This window comes from Tachyglossus aculeatus, chromosome 6 (genome assembly GCF_015852505.1).
Source record: "Tachyglossus aculeatus isolate mTacAcu1 chromosome 6, mTacAcu1.pri, whole genome shotgun sequence".
NCBI classification, from domain to species: Eukaryota; Metazoa; Chordata; class Mammalia; order Monotremata; family Tachyglossidae; genus Tachyglossus; species Tachyglossus aculeatus.
In genome coordinates, this window is record NC_052071.1 from 59,539,975 (window position 1) to 59,559,105 (window position 19,131).

Below are 19,131 nucleotides of genomic sequence, written 5' to 3' on the forward strand. Positions count from 1 at the left end.
ACTCTATTTATTTTACTTGTACATATCTATTCTATTTATTTTATTTTGTTAGTATGTTTGGTTTTGTTCTCTGTCTTCCCCTTTTAGACTGTGAGCCCACTGTTGGGTAGGGACTGTCTCTATATGTTGCCAGTTTGTACTTCCCAAGCGCTTAGTACAGTGCTCTGCACATAGTAAGCGCTCAATAAATATTATTGATGATGATGATGATGATGATTGTCGGGGGCTGAGGGCAAAAGAAGTGACTTTCCCCCCGATTTTCTGACAGCGCTCCCTCTTCCTCCCCACCAGGAGAGTCTTGGGAATCAACGACTCCATCCACACACTTAATTGGCAGGGGGGTGGGGGGAGCAGTGTATTATTGTCCTGGTTGCTCAATCTTCATTTTTTTTTCCCTCTTTTACAGCTGAATGGTCTTAAAATGGTGGATGAGCCCATGGAAGAAGGGGAGCCGTATCCCTATCACGTAAGGACGTTTACAATCTCTTCTTTTTTCCTGCCCTTGGGTCTTTTCCCTTTGGGGATTTGGTATTCCCTCCCCCAACTCTTCAGCCCCACAGCACTTACAGCCAGATCCATGATTTAATATTCATTCATTCACTCAATCGTATTTATTGAGCGCTTACTAAGCGCTTGGGAAGTACAAGTTGGCGACATATAGAGACAGTCCCTACCCAAAAGCGGGTTTACAGTCTAGAAGAAGTGCTCTGCACACAGTAAGCGCTCAATAAATACAATTGATTGATTGATTGATAGAAGGGAGACAGACAACAAAAGAAAACGTGGACAGGTGTCAAGTCGTCAGAATAAATAGAATTAAAGCTAAATGCACATCATTAACAAAATAAATGGAATAGTAAATATGTACAAGAAAAATAATATCTGTCTCCCCATCTAGACTGGAAGCTCATTGTGGACAGGGATCACATCTGCCAACTCTGTCATGTTGTAGTCTCCCAAGCGCTTGGTACAGTGCTGTGCACACAGTAGGCGCTCAATAAATTCCACTGATTGATTCTTCCGAGTCAGCCTTGGCGGTGGGATTTTCATTAAGCGGCCGGTCAGTGGCCGCGCGTACGGGAAAGGGCTCTATCAGCAGCAGGAGTACACTTGGTGAGCGGGGTAGGGCGGGGATTGGGGAGGCGCCTACTACGTCATTCCTCTGTTCCCATCTCTTAGCCCCAGCCCCGTCCCCTGGCTCGAAAGAGCTGTCCAAGAAGGAGCCCTCTCCTCTCCTCAATTGCCATGGCCACCCGGTAACCCCGAGCTCGCTTTCCCCCATATATTTTGCTAGCTGAAAGAGGACCAAGCTGGGGGGCTCGAAGCCCTTTTCCGATCAAATCCAGAAGAGCTCTGGAGAGGCTGGGGGTATTTAAAGGGCTATTTTTGGGTGTTTTCTGTGGGACGGTGGGGCGTTGTTGAATTATGTGGACACTGAGAGGCACACATCTGTTGAAACGGTCTTGTAACTTGAGTAATTGCAATTTACAGCAGGATGCATGTGGGGCTTTTCACGCTATTTTTCGGGTTTTCATCCGCGTTTAGGAGAACCGTCTCCACCAGTAGCCGTTTTCTCATTGAAACCAGTGGTTGTTTTAGTTGCGTCGTTCCACAGTTTGCATTTCCACGGTGCAGCCAGTTGTCCGACCGAATGGCTCTTCATCCCGAGCGTTGTTAGGCCACGGCCGGGAGCCCTTCCCGGGTGCTCCCTGACCGGGATTTAGGACGGGAGGAATTTTCTGGTCCTTCCGCCTCCCCCGTCCTCAGACGCTCGAGTGTTTCCAGCGCCCAGGCGAAGGGCAAGTGTTAGCCTCCAGGGCTCCCTGCTGGTCACCCGGACAGGCCTCTTAGTGGTATTTATTGAGCGTTTGCCATGTGCAGAGCACTGTACTAAGCGTGCGGGAAAAGACAGCACAACAATAAGCAGGTACGTTCCCTGCGCACAATTCCTTTGGAGAGCTTGCTTCCACTCGAGGGGGTGGGAGTGGAGGGCCTCAGGGCATTGCCACACCCCGAGGGCACTTGGGATGGGGACACCTGGAAACCAGAGGTGGCTGGCTATTGGCCACCCCTCTGCGGGGTGATTTGGAGAGCTCTGCCGCATCCCCCCTCGTCGTCATCAGGTGCCGTCAAGTCGTTTCCGATCCACATATTTTCTCCAGAACGTCCTACCTTCTCCCAAATAGTCGTTCTGGTATTCATTCATTCAGTCGTATTTATTGAGCGCTTCCTGTGTGTAGAGCACTGTACTGAGCGCTTGGGAAGTCCAAGTTGGCAACATACAGAGACGGTCCCTACCCGACAGCGGGTATGTATATCCATAGGGAGATGTTGTCTCCCTGGTTTGGAGGATTTGGGGTAACAGAGCGGTCAGACGCAGTGAGCAGTTTGCTCTGGATATGGGGCTAGGACTGAGCATTCAGGTAATGGTCGTTGTGAGGACTCCTTTCCAGTTCCCCAGTTGGTTCCACGCCTTATTTACACCTTAATGCTGACAGAAAAGGACTCCCTTTCTCCGTTTGGTTTCACGGCAGAGCTGCCTTGGGGACCTGAAGGAGGGTAGGTCTAGTTTTAGCATCGTGGGGGAAGTCTCGCTTTCTTCTCAACAAGACTCTTTTACCTGTTTGTTTGTGCTCCAGTGGGATGGGAGATGCCGGAGGGTTTCATTCATTCATTTATTCAATCATATTTATTCATTCAGTTGTATTTATTGAGCGCTTTCAATGGGGTTGAAGCGGGGACTTGGATGTCAAGGGCTCTGGCTCAAACTGACTTGCCAAAGTAAGTTGAAGTAGGGTGCCTAGAGGAGAGAGCACGGGCCTGGGACTCTGAAGGACCTGAGTTCTAATCCTGGCTTCGCCACTTGTCTGCTGTGTGACTGTGGGCTAGTCTCTTCACTTCTCTGACCCTCAGTTAACTCACGTGTAAAATGGGGATGAAGACTGTGGGCCCTCTGTGGAACAGGGACTGCGTTCCACTTAATTTGCTCGTGTCTACTCCATCACTTAGAACAGTGCCTGGCACATAGTAAGTGCTTAACAAATACCATTTAAAAAAAATAAAAAATAAAAAGGTAGTGTGGCAACAGTGGGGCTCTCACCAGGTCCCTGCTTTAGTGGTTTTGGCTTTCTGTCATCAGATTTGTTTTCCACACTTACCTGACTCTGAGAAGTACAGCTGATTGCCCTCAGGCTGGATTGTCGGTTGCTGACTTGTGCTTCCCAAGCGCTTAGTACAGTGCTCTGCACACAGTAAGCGCTCAATAAATACGATTGAATGAATGAATGAATGTGCAGCCTTGCCTGTTTCCTACAGTCCTTTAAGCTCGTTGTGGGCAGGGAATGTGTCTGCCAACTCTGTTAGGTCGTTACATTGTGCTCTCCCCAGCACTGAGTACAGTCCCCTGCACACACTAAGCGCTCAGTAAATACCATTGATTGATTGGTACCTCCGAGGAACGTCCCCAGGCAGAGAGCCCGCTGCCTCCAGGCTGCCGGCCTGGAGTGAGGGGCCCGGAGGAGGAGAGTGTGGATCATGGGGTGCTGGAGGAGGCTCAGGCTTTGGGCTTCCAAGGTTGGGACAAGCCAGGGAGAAGCGAGGAAAGGAGCTGGCCGGAAAACACGCGGGCGAGGAGGACTAGAGGGCTCGCGGGAGAAGAGAATTGCAAGGCGGCGGACTGGCTGCCCCTGTGGGTGTAAAGTGATTGGTCTTCATCATCATCATCATCATCATCAATCGTATTTATTGAGCGCTTACTATGTGGAGAGCACTGTACTAAGCGCTTGGGAAGTACAAATTGGCAACGCATAGAGACAGTCCCTACCCAACAGTGGGCTCACAGTCTAAAAGGGGGAGACAGAGAACAAAACCAAACATACTAACAAAATAAAATAAATAGAATAGATATGTACAAATAAAATAAATAAATAAATAGAGTAAAAAATATATACGAACATATATACAGGTGCTGTGGGGAAGGGAAGGAGGTAAGATGGGGGGGATGGAGAGGGGGACGAGGGGGAGAGGAAGGAAGGGGCTCAGTCTGGGAAGGCCAGCGTGGCTTAGTGGCTAGGGCACGGGCCTGGAAATCAGAAGGACTTGGGTTCTAGTGCCAGCTCTGCCACATGCCTGTTGCGTGACCTTGGGCGAGTCGTATAACTTCTCTGGGCCTCAGTTCCCTCATCTGGAAAAATGGGGATTTAGGGCGTGAGCCCAATGTGGGACAGGGAACTGTGTCCCACTTGATTAACTTGTATCTACCCCAGCACTTAGAGCAGCGCTTGGCATATAGTAAATGCGTAACAAGTACTATAATTATTATCCTGTTCTGTTGGGTTTTTTTTTTAAATACCATTAGAGAAGAAGAGGGAAGAATAGTCATAAACTTGTGAAGCGCTTGCTATGTGCCGATCGCCGGGGTGGTACAAAGATAAGCTGGCCCGGTCCCGTCTGACATGGAGTTCCCAGTCTAAGTGGGAAGCAGAACAGGTAATGACTCTCCATTTTACAGATGAGGAAACTGAGTCCCAGTGAAGTGACCTGCTCAGGTTCTCGCAGCAGGCAAGTGGCAGGGCTGGGGCTAGAACCCAGGTCTCCTGACTCCGGAGCCTGTGCTCTTAGGTCAGTAGCCATAATTTATTTTAATGCCTGACTGCCCTGCTAGTCGGTCTGTCAGTTGTATTTGCCAAGTGCTTACTATGTGCAGAGCACTGTACTAAGCCCTGGGGAGAACAAAATACAACAGTAAAACAGACACATTCCCTGCCCACAGTGGAGTCGTTCATTCAGTCATATTTGAGCGCTTACTGTGTGCAGAGCACTTTACTAAGCACTTGGGAGAGTAAAATACAGCCGTAAAAGACAGTTGGGCAGGACATAGAATAATAATGATAATAATGATGGCATTTATTAAGCACTTACTATGTGCAAAGCACTGTTCTAAGCGCTGGGGAGGTTACAAAGTGATCCGGTTGTCCCACGGGGGGCTCACAGTCCTAATCCCCATTTTACAGATGAGGGAACTGAGGCCCGGAGAAGTGAAGTGACTTGCCCAAAGTCACACAGCTGACAATTGGCAGAGCCAGGATTTGAACCCATGACCTCCGACTCCAAAGCCCACGCTGTTTCCACTGAGCCACTCTGCTTCTCAGCATGTCTCCAACTCCCTTGTGCCATACTTTCCCAAGTACAGAGGTGTGGACATAGTAAGTGCTCAAGAAATACGATTGATTGATTGAGTTCCAGTAGGCCAAACCGCTCCTCTCTCTCCCTTCCCTCCATCCCTGTAACCCACCACCCCCACTTCTGACACACCCCAAAACGCACCCCAGAAGTTCCAGGGGAAAACAGTAGCATTGGGGGGAGCGAGGGGCGAGAACCTGCGTCGTGGAAATTTCCACGGTTGCTCCACACTGTAGCCCGGCCCTCACAGCTTGTCTCAGCTTTATTTCACACCTCCGAATGTTCCGAATGGACACCATTATTCGCCAAGACATCTGAACGGGGATGATGAGAAATCTGCTCCTCTCGCCCCAATGCTCCCCTGAGCTTCGTTTTGGTCTTCATGTTGTCTCAGTGTATCATCATCATCAATCATATTTATTGAGCGCTTACTGTGTGCAGAGCACTGTACTAAGCGCTTGGGAAGTACAAATTGGCAACATATAGAGACAGTCCCTACCCAACAGTGGGCTCACAGTCTAAAAGCGTGTGGTGTCATCTCTCCTTTCGTAGCTATCTCCAATCCCCTCTCCCCTTTTTTTTATTTATTAATTTATTTTACTTGTACATTTCTATCCTATTTATCTTATTTTGTTGGTATGTTTGGTTCTGTCTCCCCCTTTTAGACTGTGAGCCCACTGTTGGGTAGGGACTGTCTCTATGTGTTGCCAATTTGTACTTCCCAAGCGCTTAGTACAGTGCTCTGCACATAGTAAGCACTCAATAAATACGATTGATTGATTGATTGATTGATTTATATTTGCAGATTGGGACCCCCCCCAGGGGGCAGGGGCCGTGGCTCTTCCCCACCCGAGTAGTCCTTCCCAGCGCTTAGTACAGTGTTCCGCACTGTGAGCCCGCTTTTGGGTAGGGACCGTCTCTATATGTTGCCAGCTTGGACTTCCCAAGCGCTTAGTACAGTGCTCTGCACACAGTAAGCGCTCAATAAATGCGATTGAGTGAATGAATGAGTAAAGTAAGTGCTCAATAAATACCCTTACTACATCTTAGCTTGGAAAACTGGAAGATTGACGTAGTTACTCAGGGTGTGGCAGGTGAGAAATGACAAGTCCCTGTGTCCAGGATACAGGTATTTAGGGTGGAAAAGGGTTTTGGTGCCCAGATTTTTGATAAAGGCGATGACGATGAAGCTGGAGGATGAAACATTCCAGGTCAGGAAGCCAAGACCGGATGGGAAACAAAATAGCCGCCTGTTTTCCTGGGAAGTAGCATATTCATTCATTCAGTCGTATTTAATACTGATCGTATTACTGTACTAAGTGCTTGGAAAGTACAGCACAGAAATAAAGAGAGACAGTCCCTGCCCACAAAGGGCTTACACCTCAAGGACCAGAGGGGCGTGGCTCAGCGGAAAGAGTTCGGGCTTGGGAATCAGAGGTCGTGGGTTCTAATCCCGGCTCCGCCACTTGTCTGCTGTGTGACTTCGGGAAGTCACTTCACTTCTCTGTGCCTCAGTGACCTCATCTGGAAAATGGGGATTAAGACTGTGAGCCCCATGTGGGACAACCTCATCACCCTGTATCCCCCCCGAGTGTGTAGAACAGTGCTTGGCACATAGTAAGCTCACTTCTCTGAGCCTCAGTTCCCTCATCTGGAAAATGGGGATTTACTGTGAGCCCCATGTGAGACAACCTGATCACCTTGTATCCCCCCCAGTGCTTAGAACAGTGCTTTGCACATAGTAAGCGCTTAACAAATGCCATTATTATTATTATTATTATTGTTGTAAGCGCTTAACAAATACCATCATCTTCATCATCTAGACTGTGAGCCCACTGTTGGGTAGGGACCGTCTCTGTGTGTTGCCAACTTGTACTTCCCAAGCGCTTAGTACAGTGCTGTGCACACAGTAAGCGCTCAGTAAATACGATTGAATGAATGAATCATCATCAACAAAAATTCAGAAACGTTCTGCGGGGAACAGCAACAGGCCTGCTTTGACCCTCTAGGTGTTTCGTCTAAGGCAGTCCAAACTAGGCCGCGGCTTATCATCATCAATCGTATTAATTGAGCGCTTACTGTGTGCAGAGCACTGTACTAAGCGCTTGGGAAGTACAAATTGGCATTATCCCCCAAATGGAGCGTCGGGGGAGGAAGGCATTCTGGGGGTCCAGTTAGTTGGCCTCACTCTGATTTCACGCCCTCCTGGACGTGTTCGGTTCACCCCACTGGGCCGCTCTTGCCAAGCGGCTGCCACCCTGTCGGGTCTCCGGTTCTCCCTACAGTTAGAACAGAAGCACGGGCTAGTGGCAAGAGAAGCAGCGTGGCTCAGTGGAAAGAGCCCGGGCTTTGGAGTCGGAGGTCACGGGTTCAAATCCCGGCTCCGCCACTTGTCAGCTGTGTGACTTTGGGCCAGTCACTTCACTTCTCTGGGCCTCAGTTACCTCATCTGGAAAATGGGGATTAAGACTGTGAGCCCCCCGTGGGACAACCTGATCACCTTGTTTCCCCCCCAGCGCTTAGAACAGTGCTTTGCACATAGTAAGCGCTTAACAAATGCCATTATTATTATTATAAAATGGAGGTGGGCAGGGGGTGGTCCTTATCTGGTCCCCACCCGGGTCAGGCCGCGGCGGCTGCCCCGCCGTATCCCGTCAGAGGAAGGTGGTCTCTCGTGGTGCATCTCCCTCCCTGCTGCTAAAGTGCGGCAAACCTGAAAAAATTTCCGTTCTTCACCCACAAAAGGAGGTCCTATTTTCCGCTGGATTTGCCGTGTTTGTTTTTGCCAATCGCCATGGGGAGGCCATGTTTGCGGAGTTGTCACGGTTGGGAGCCCCGACTAAATATAGCCCCAAAGGTCCCGGGTGATTACCCTGAGGCCCCATCCTCCTATTGCCGTCCCATCTCACCCTTCCTCATCTCCGTTGGGTGTTTTAATACGCTCGGACGAGTTTATCGTGTTCTGGGATCCCGGCTGGAGGTGCCTGATGAATTTTCCTCCTTTCAGCCAGGGGCTGTTTGGTTGCAGTCCCGAGACGGGTTGCAGGCATCTCATCATTCGACTCATGGCTGTTACCGTGGGGCCCGGAGGGAAGACGTGTATTTTAAAAGAGTGCCATGTCCATTCATTCATTCATTCCTTCAATCGTATTTATTGAGCGCTTACCGTGTGCAGAGCACTGTACTAAGCGCTTGGGAAGTACTAGTCGGCCACGTACAGAGACGGTCCCTACCCAACAGCGGGCTCACAGTCTAGGTTCTGCCCAGGGTCGGAGATGACAGGATGACGTAACTGAGGCACGGAGAAGTTAAGCGGCTTGCCCGAGGTCACACAGCAGGCGAGTGATGGAGCCAGGATTGGAACCCACGTCCTCTGGCTCCCAAGCCTGGGCTGTTTCCACTGAGCCACACTGCGTCTTACCAGATGAGGGAACTGAGGCCCAGAGACGTTAAGTGACTTGCCCAAAGTCACACAGCTGACAATTGGCAGAGCTGGGATTTGAACCCATGACCTTCCTCCCTTCAAGGCCCTACTGAGAGCTCACCTCCTCCAGGAGGCCTTCCCAGACTGAGCCCCTTCCCTCCTCTCCCCCTCGCCCCCCTCTCCATCCCCCCCATCTTACCTCCTTCCCTTCCCCACAGCACCTGTATATATGTATATATGTTTGTACATATTTATTACTCTATTTATTTTACTTGTACATATCCATTCTATTTATTTTACTTTGTTAGTATGTTTGGTTTTGTTCTCTGTCTCCCCCCTTTTAGACTGTGAGCCCACTGTTGGGTAGGGACTGTCTCTAGATGTTGCCAACTTGTACTTCCCAAACGCTTAGTACAGTGCTCTGCACACAGTAAGCGCTCAATAAATACGATTGATTGATTGATATTCAGTTTGTGCCACCCCTGAGTGTAATGAGTGTGGTATTTCTCCATTTGGTTCATCCAGTCGTGTTTATTGAGCACTTAGTGTGTGCAGAGCACTGGACTACGTGCTTGGGAAGTACAAATCGGCAACATATAGAGACGGTCCCTACGCAACAACGGGCTCACAATCTAGAAGTTTGGTGTTGCTTTGGTTTGGTGTTTGGTGTTTCTTACATCGTGGCTTATTGGAAAGAGCCCGGGCTTGGGAGCCAGAGGACGTGGTTTCGAATCCCGGCTCTGCCACTTGTCCGCTCTGTGACTCTGGGCAAGCCCCTTCACTTCTCTGTGCCGCAGTTCCCTCATCTGTAAAATGGGGATTAAGACTGTGAGCGTGGGTAGATACGCGATCAACAAGTCGGACACAGTCCCTGTTCTTCCCTGGGCTCGTCAGCGTGGCTCAGTGGAAAGAGCACAGGCTTTGGAATCAGAGGTCATGGGTTCAAATCCTGGCTCTGCCAATTGCCAGCTGTGTGACCTCGGGCAAGTCACTTCACTTCTCTGAGCCTCAGTTACCTCATCTGTAAAATGGGGATTAAGACTGTGAGCCCCACGTGGGACAACGTGATCACTTTGTATCCCCCCAAGCGCTTAGAACAGTGCTTTGCACATAGTAAGCGCTTAACAAATGCCAACATTATTATTATTATTATTATTCTCTGTGCCTCAGTTACCTCATCTGTTAAATCAGTCAATCAATCAGTCGTATTTATTGAGCACTTACTGTGTGCAGAGCACTGTACTAAGCACTTGGGAAGTACAAGTTGGCAACATATAGAGACAGTCCCTACCCAACAGTGGGCTCACAGTCTAGAGGGGGGAGACAGAGAACAAAACCAAACATATTAACAAAATAAAATAAATAGAATAGATATGTACAAGTAAAATAAATAAATAGAGTAATTAAGAGTTTGGGCAACAGTAACTCTGAATATTTTGGCAGGGTTAACTGAAAGAGGATAACCCCATGTACTCCGTCTTAAGGAACAAACAAATAACATTAATCAAATCACATTTTAGTTTGAATGACAGAGTTCACTAGTTTGTACAAATGCATTTCTTGACTATTTTAGCACATAGCCTTTTCCTTTCACTTTGACAATATTTGATACTTTTTAGTACTCCCCCATTGCAGAGCTTCCTAAGTATCGTTTCCCTTAATTAGATTTTCCCCTTCGTATTTATCACATGAACACCGAGAGTCCTGTCATTATCAGCTAAATAATGTGCCATGTTGTGAAAATTCAGTGTCGGCCCTTGCGAGTGTGTGTGTTTGATAATGTGGAAGTATTTTAGTTGTCAGTGCAAAATTAATATTTTCAAGTGTTTGTTCCCTTCCTCCTGGTTTCACTGAAACATTTCATCTAGTTTGGAAAGAGATCAAGATGGTTACTAAGTGTATGATAGAATGATATTCCTCCCCATATTTGCCTAATCTGTGGAATAGTTTATTGCCTTTTTTCAGAAACAATAAAGTAATTATCGGGACGTATTAATGACATATTTTGTTTGTAGATATTTATTACTCTATTTATTTATTTATTTTACTTGTACATATCTATTCTATTTTATTTTGTTAGTATGTTTGGTTTTGTTCTCTGTCTCCCCCTTTTAGACTGTGAGCCCACTGTTGGCTAGGGACCGTCTCTAGATGTTGCCAACTTGTACTTCCCAAGCGCTTAGTACAGTGCTCTGCACACGGTAAGCGCTCAATAAATACAATTGATGATGATGATGATGATATTTTGAAGTAACGGGAATGGATCGGGCAGAAGACCTCTAGGCTGTAAGGTTTTTGTGGGCAGGGATTGTGTCTGTTTACTGTTATATTGTATTCTCCCAAGCGCTTAGTACAGTGCCCTGCTCAAAAAATAGGATTGACCGAGAAGACCTGAGGCCATTTAGGAAGCCAACCCATCGCCCAGACAGGTAGAAGCATCTGGAGTGGAGTGACTACTAACAGCAAAGCCAGACTGATTTTTTTTTCTTATGTTTTAAGGCTCACGGCTGCTTTACTTTTAACTTGGCCCGGTTAGCCGTATTTGGTGCCGAAGTCACTTGGTGTTGCCAATGAGTTTTCTATTTCAGTGAAGGATAATGGGCGGTTTGTGTTATTAAAGGGAACCATGCTGGGGAGAGACAAGCCCGGTGTGGCTGGAGGTTAAGGTCTCACTGCGGGTTTGGCCGTGTGCCGTCACTCACAGAGCAACACATTAACTTTCTCCTCTCGGGGTTCTCTCCCAGACTCCTCCCTCTCTGTCCGGCTTCTTCCCTCAGCTTTCCCGGGGAATTCCGGAGGAGCGGCGTGGCCTAGTGAAAGAGGGCCCGGCAGTCTAATCCCGGCTCTATCCCGTCCCTGCCGTGGGACCTCGGGCAGGTCGCTAAACACCCCTGTGCTTTGGTTTCCTCACCTACAAAATGGGGATTCAGCCCCTGTCTTCCCTCCCCCTTAGATTATAATAATAATAATGGTATTTGTTAGGCACTTACTATGTGCAAAGCACTGTTCTAAGTGCGGGGGGGATACAGGGTGATCAGGTTGTCCCACGTGGGGCTCACAGTCTTAATCCCCGTTTTACAGGTGAGGCACAGAGAAGTGAAGTGACTTGCCCAAAGTCACACAGCTGACAAGTGGCGGAGCCAGGATTTGAACCCATGACCTCCGACCCCAAAGCCCGTGCTCTTTCCACTGAGCCACGCTGATGAGCCCCGGGAAGAACAGGGACTGTGTCCGACTTGTTGATCGCGTATCTACCCCAGTGTTTAGTACAGTGCTGGGCACATAGCGTTTAACAAAGACCATTATTGATATTATGACTGTTATTATCACTGTGATTATTATTACCCCCGCTGAGGTCTCCCTGTCCCGTAACCTAAGGCCCCCTTCTCCATCCTCTTTGATCGCCAGTATTTCCGCTGCGGGTGTAGATCCCCCCAAACGATCCTGGTGGGAAGAAGGAAACAGAACGTATAATAAACGCTAAACCAATAGAGGTGGTATTCCCAGACGGGCCAGGTAAAAGTGTTGAACAATACAGCATATTGAAATGGGCAGGCTTGAAACACCTTCCACTGTATGCACGTGTGTCAGATGTATACCTTTGGTGTAAAGGAACTTAATAATAATAATTATGGTATTTGCTAAGCGCTCACTTGGGCCAGGCACTGTACAAACTTCCAGGGCGGATACAGACAAATTAGGTTGGACACAGTCCCTTGTCCCACGTGGAGCTCACAGTCTCAATCCTTGTTTTACAGATGAGGAAACTGAGGCACAGAGAAGCGAAGTGACTTCAGTCAAGTCCATCCAAAAAATCCTTTGACCGCTTTCTGCATGCAGAAGACGATACTAATATTCCCGGCATTTATTAAGCGTTTTCTACATGCTAAGCTCTTGGATGTAGATAATAATAATAATGGCATTTGTTAAGCGCTTACTATGTGCAAAGCACTGTTCTAAGCGCTGGGGGGATAGAAGGTGATCAGATTGTCCCACGTGGGGCTCACAGTCTTAATCCCCATTTTCCAGATGAGGGAACTGAGGCCCAGAGAAGTGAAGTGACTTGCCCAAAGTCACACAGCTGACAATTGGCGGAGCCGGGATTTGAACCCATGACCTCTGACTCCAAAGCCCGGGCTTCTTTCCACTGAGCCACGACCCCAGCGCTATTTACTCTATTCATTTATTTTATTTGTACGTATTTATTCTATTTATTTTATTTTGTTAATATGCTTTGTTTTGTTCTCTGTCTCCCCCTTCTAGACTGTGAGCCCACTGTTGGGTAGGGACCGTCTCTATATGTTGCCAACTTGGACTTCCCAAGCGCTTAGTCCAGTGCTCTGCACACAGTAAGTGCTCAATAAATACGATTGAATGAATAAATGAGTCCCCAGGAGCCTGAGCCCCCAAATCTTCAGAGGGTGACGGCCACCCCCTCCTCGAGGGCTCTCTTCCGGGGCCAGCTCTCCGCTCCCCCGCCCCGCTCAATTGATCCGTGGTGTTTATTGAGGACTTACTGTGTGCAGAGCACTTTACCGAGCACTTGGGAGAGGACAGCAGAATGATACAGACACATCCCCTCCCAGCCCACAAAGAGCTTGCAGCCCAGAGGTGCCCCCACCCCGCATCGCCTCCTCCGAAGGGAAGCCCGGGGAAATGGTGTGAGGCGGGGGGCAGGGGAGCCACGGGTCAGCATCATCATCATCATCATCAATCGTATTTATTGAGCGCTTACTATGTGCAGAGCACTGTACTAAGCGCTTGGGAAGTACAAATTGACAACATATAGAGACAGTCCCTACCCAACAGTGGGCTCACAGTCTAAAAGGGGGAGACAGAGAACAAACATACTAACAAAATAAAATAAATAGAATAGATATGTACAAATAAATTAAATAAATAAATAAATAAATAGAGTAAAAAAAATATGTACAAACATATATACATATATACAGGTGCTGTGGGGAAGGGAGGGAGGTAAGATGGGGGGATGGAGAGGGGGACGAGGGGGAGAGGAAGGAAGGGGCTCAGTCTGGGAAGGCCTCCTGTAGGAGGTGAGCTCTCAGCAGGGCCTTGAAGGGAGGAAGAGAGCTAGCTTGGCGGATGGGCAGAGGGAGGGCATTCCAGGCCCGGGGGGATGACGTGGGCCGGGGGTCGATGGTGGGACAGGCGAGAGCGAGGTACGGTGAGGAGATTAGTGGTGGAGGAGCGGAGGGTGCGGGCTGGGCTGGAGAAGGACAGAAGGGAGGTGAGGTAGGAGGGGGCCAGGGGATGGACAGCCTTGAAGCCCAGGGCTTCAAGTTCAGCAGGTCAGCAGCAGTCTCCCCGGAAATCTCCAGTCAATCAGGGGTATTCGTTGAGTGCCCAAAGTGTGCAGAGCACTGGGCTAAGCGTCTGGGAAAGTAGAGCACGACGCGATCCCTGCACTCAAGGGGCTTAAAGTCTGCAGAGGGAGAAACGTGAAATCAGATAAGGGCTGGGGGAAGAAGAGAGCCCCCTCTGCTCCCTGTTGGCCAGGCAGAGCCGGTGGTGTTGGCCGGGATTTTGACTTTGCTAGAGCCAAGGGAGCCTCCTCACCTGCCTCCACTGGTGGGCGTCCGGCGGGGAGCCGGGGGAAGACCACGGCTAGTAGAAATCATCGGGGGCTCACGGAGCTCTTAGCTGGTGCCCAGCAGGCAGGCCGGCCCGCTGGCAAGGAGGTGCCTGGTACCCGGCCTCGCCCCACAGCAACCTCCACGTCCATCTCTACGGTTACGGACCAAAGCGAATACCGCGGTGTTCTCCGTTTTTTATTCCATTTCTTCATCATCATCATCATCAATCGTTTATTGAGCGCTTACTGTGTGCAGAGCACTGTACTAAGCGCTTGGGAAGTACAAGTTGGCAACCTCTTTGCTTTGTTCTTCCTCCCGCTCCCACTCTTTTAAATAAGTTTTTGGGGTCTTTTGATGGTATTTGTTAAGCCCTTACTATGTGCCAAGCGCTGATCTAAGCGCTGGGGTAGATACAAGGCAATCAGGTTGGACACAGTCCCTTGTTCCTGTTGGGGCTCACAGTCTTAATCCCATATTACAGATGGGGTCACTGAGGTCCAGAGAAGTGAAGTGACTTGCCCAAGATCACACAGCAGACAAGCGGCAGAGCCGGGATTGGAACCCAGGTCTTCCGAGTTCCAGACCCGGGCTCCGTCCACTAGGCCACATTGCTCCTTGAAGGGAGTGTGGCTCAGTGGAAAGAGTCTGGAGGGGGAGAAATGTGAAATCAGATAAGGGCTGGGGAAAGAAAAGAGCTCCCTCTGCTCCCCGTTGGCCAGGCAGAGCCAAGGGAGCCTCCCCACCTGCCTCCGCTGGTGGGAAAGAGCCCGGGCTTTGGAGTCAGAGGTCACGGGTTCAAATCCCGGCTCTGCCAAATGTCAGCTGTGTGACTTTGGGCAAGTCACTTCACTTCTCTGGGCCTCAGTTGCCTCATCTGGAAAATGGGGATTACGACTGTGAGCCAATCTGATCACCTTGTAACCCCCCCCATCGCTTAGAACAGTGCTTTGCACATAGTAAGCGCTTAACAAATACCATCAAACGAAACAAAACAAAACAAAAAAAAACCCCAAGTGCCATTATTAATTAATTAAGGCAGGGAGTGCTTTGCTTCCCACTGTCATGCTCTGCTCGGCGTTTCAGAGGACATTTCTTCATCAGCCTCCCCAGTTAGAGCAGAAGTTCCCTGTGGGCAGGGCATCTCCGGAGCATCTCTTGTACTTCCCAAGCGCTTAGTACAGTGCTCTGCACATAGTAAGCGCTCAATAAATACGATTGATGATGATCTCTTAAGCACTTGGTACAGTGCACAGCTTTACGCTGGGCCTCGATAAATTCAATCGTATTTATTGAGTGTTTACTGTGTGCAGAGCGTGACAACCCTGCTCTATCCTCCTTAGAGCACAGTACGCAGTCCTTTTAATGATGGCATTTATTAAGCGCTTACTATGTGCAAAGCACTGTTCTAAGCGCTGGTGAGGTTACAAGGTGATCAGGTTGTCCCCCGTGGGGCTCACAGTCAATCCCCATTTTACAGATGAGGTAACTGAGGCCCAGAGAAGTGAAGCGACTTGCCCAAAGTCACACAGCAGCGTGGCTCAATAGAAAGAGCCCGGGCTTTGGAGTCAGAGGTCATCGGTTCAAATCCCAGCTCTGCCACTTGTCAGCTGTGTGACTTTGGGCATATCACTTCACTTCTCTGGGCCTCAGTTCCCTCATCTGTAAAATGGGGATTAAGACTGTGAGCCCCCAGTGGGACAACCTGATTACTTTGTAAACTCCCCGGCGCTTAGAACAGTGCCTTGCACATAGTAAGCGCTTAATAAATGCCATTAAAAAAAAAATTGGTGGAGCTGGGATTTGAACCCATGACCTCTGACTCCAAAGCCCGGGCTCTTTCCACTGAGCCACGCTGCAGGCATTTTCCAAAGTGTGTCCCAGGCACAGATTTCCGACGACCCCAGTGGACCCCTCCTCAGCTTGGCCCTGCCCCCGGGGCTTTCCCGCCCTGCCCTTGACTCCGGTGCCTGTCCAGGCCGGTGGGTAATTGAGAAGCAATGAAGGAATAATGATCGGGGTTGGAATTTAACTGGAAAAGTGCCTGCAAATTAAACTACCCACACCCTGTGCCAAATCTATTCCAGTGCATCTGTTGCCTTGCTGGGCTTCATTAAACCTCCGGATGGCCATCAGCACATTGCTGAATGAATCGATCATCATCATCATCATCATCAATCGTATTTATTGAGCGCTTACTATGTGCAGAGCACTGTACTAAGCGCTTGGGAAGTACAAATTGGCAACACATAGAGACAGTCCCTACCCAACAGTGGGCTCACAGTCTAAAAGGGGGAGACAGAGAACAAAACCAAACATACCAACAAAATAAAATAAATAGGTATTTTTATGAATACCAGTGAATGGTATTTGTTGAACACTTACTATGTGTGGAGCACTGTACTAAGTGCCTGCGCGAATGCCCTATAGCAGAGTTGGTAGACCAGTACAAGCGCTTGGAACAGTGCTCTGCACACAGTAAGCGCTCAGTAAATACGATTGAAGGAATGAATGAACCATGGCCAGCCACAGTTCAGATAAACGGGGCACTGACTAGAATAATAGTAAGAAATGGTATTTAAGTGTTCACTGTGTCCCAGGCACTTTACTAGATACAAGGTAATCGGGCTGGCCACGGTCCCTGTCCCACACGGGGCTCTCAGTCTTCATCCCCATTTTACAGATGAGTTCACGGAGGCACAGAGAGGTGAAGTGACTTGCTCAGGGTCACACAACAGACAGGTAGAGACAGGATTAGAACCCAGGTCCTTCTGACTCCCAGGCTGGAGCTCTGTCCACTAGGCCGTACTTCTGCACCATTCCCCATCCGTTCTGCGTCGGCTGTGCCCTGGAGTGCGAGCCCGCCTGCCCCACACGGTACGGGTCCATATCCTAGTTTTCCTCTCCTTCCCATCATTAATAATAATAATAATAATAATGGCATTTATTAAGTGCTTACTATGTGCAAAGCACTGTTCTAAGCGCTGGGGAGGTTACAAGGTGATGAGGTTGCCCCACGGGGGCTCACAGTCTTAATCCCCATTTTACAGATGTGGGAACTGAGGCCCAGAGAAGTTATGTGACTTGCCCAAGGTCACACAGCTGACAATTGGCTGAGCCAGGATTTGAACCCATGACCTCTGACTTGAAAGCCCGTGCTGTTTCCACTGAGCCACGCTGCATCTTAAAGTCTAGATTGTAGGCATTCGACTGGAAGCTTGATGAGGGCAAGGTTTGTTCTAGCAAACTCTCCCGAGTGCTCAGAGTGCTCTGCACACAGCAAGTGCCCAATAGATAGCCTTGAATAATAATAATAATGATGGCATTTGTTAAGCGCTTACTAAATGCGAAGCACTGTTCTAAGCACTGGGGAGCTACAAGGTGATCAGGTTGTCCCACAGGGGGCTCACAGTCTCCATCCCTATTTTACAAATGAGGGAACTGAGGCACAGAGAAGTTAAGTGACTTGCCCAAAGTCACACAGCTAATAGTTGGCGGAGCCGGGATTGGAACCCATGACCTCCGAATCCACAGCCCAGGCTCTTTCCACTGAGCCACACTGTGAGACTTCTGGAGTAGTCATACAAGACTACTTTATTTGCTGCGTCTGCCCCAAATTATTTCACGTCATGTCCACCCCGCTCTTCCCGACGGCCAATAAAAATGCTTTTAGCTGGCGCCTGACCCCTTGGAAAAACAATTTCATTGCCAAGAATCAATCTGCTATCAAAATGGACAATTTCTGTTCATAACCTCAGATTCAGAATCGCACTCAAGTGGTTTTAGAAAACTCCAAATCACGGTTGCCGAGCTCCCTTTCTCAGGACCCAAAGACGTTTAATCTATTCAGTTTCCTCTCCCTTTTTACAGCTTCTGAAATGAGTGTGGTTAATGAAACCGTCGCTGTTCTAATTTTTTAGCATCTCTGGGCCCGTGTGGGAGTCGGTGGGAAGGAGGTGTGAAGAAAACTGTATTCTGGTGAAATTAGCTGTGCTCCCGTCGTACTTAGCATTGCCCCCCAAGCCGGCAGAGGGGAAATCTTGTGCCAGCGGGCCGGGGGAAATGTCGGCGGCCCACATAGTGGCCAACTCTGAATCGTGTTCCCTGTTTTCCACGTGCCACTTGAGGAATTCTCTCTGCCGCTTTGACTGAAGATCTTCCTGTTAGCGCGCAAAAGTCCACACGATTGGAAAAGCCGGATGGAAAAGAGGCCCACCCCCCCAATCAGCCTCTTCCCGTCACTCAAGAGCAGAGCCGGGGAAGAGGCCGCGAGCTGCTGTATCAGTCGATCAATTGATGGTATCTGTGGAGCGCTTAGCGTACGCAGAGCACTGTACTAAGCGCTTGGGAGAGCTCCGCAACATCATTGGTAGATGCTCCCCCGGCCCTCGCGGAGCTTGTAGTCGTGAAAAAGGAGCGAGAGCGCATAGTGAGTGTGTTCCCCATCCTTGGGGAAACGCAGGACGTGCCAAGGCCACCGGTTGGGTAACGAATGTTAGTTTTTAGAGTGGCTTTTTTTGGGTTTGTTTCAGGGCTGTTTCGGTGAATTCAGTACAGCGTTGTTTGGATTTTCTGTACAGGATGAAGGAAGCGTTAAAGAAATCCCGATTACCCACCACGTGAAAGAAGGCTGTGAAAAGGCAGATCCTGCCCAGTTTGAGCTGCTCAAGGTTCTTGGCCAGGGATCTTTCGGAAAGGTAAGGCAAGCGGTCTCCGGTTTCCCATGTCTTCTTCCTCTGGGAAAGACCGATACGGGCGGGCGGCCCCCGATGTCCTCGTCTCGGGTGCAGGGACCGTCCTCCAGGCCCTCTCCCTCTTCCCGGAGATTCTCACAAGCTGCGGATGGGAAAACCCGTTCCTCCCCCTTCTTTTCTTCCTTCCTTCCGGCTTCTCCACTCGCCTTCTTTCCCTCACCTCACCTCCAGCAGCATCCCC

General features: G+C 49.2%; 1 protein-coding gene across 2 annotated transcripts in view; it reads left to right on the top strand.

Annotated features, from left to right (window-relative positions):
• The first annotated feature begins 410 nt into the window (after nucleotides 1–410).
• The window catches only part of RPS6KA6 (ribosomal protein S6 kinase A6), an 84,556-nt gene continuing 65,835 nt past the window's right edge, over nucleotides 411–19,131 (top strand). For both annotated transcript variants that reach the window (XM_038747982.1, XM_038747983.1), the window contains exons 1-2: nucleotides 411–466; nucleotides 18,777–18,893. In XM_038747982.1, the coding sequence (XP_038603910.1) occupies nucleotides 422–466; nucleotides 18,777–18,893 (162 nt within the window). In that variant the 5' untranslated portion in view covers nucleotides 411–421. The remainder of the gene's footprint in view (nucleotides 467–18,776; nucleotides 18,894–19,131) is intronic.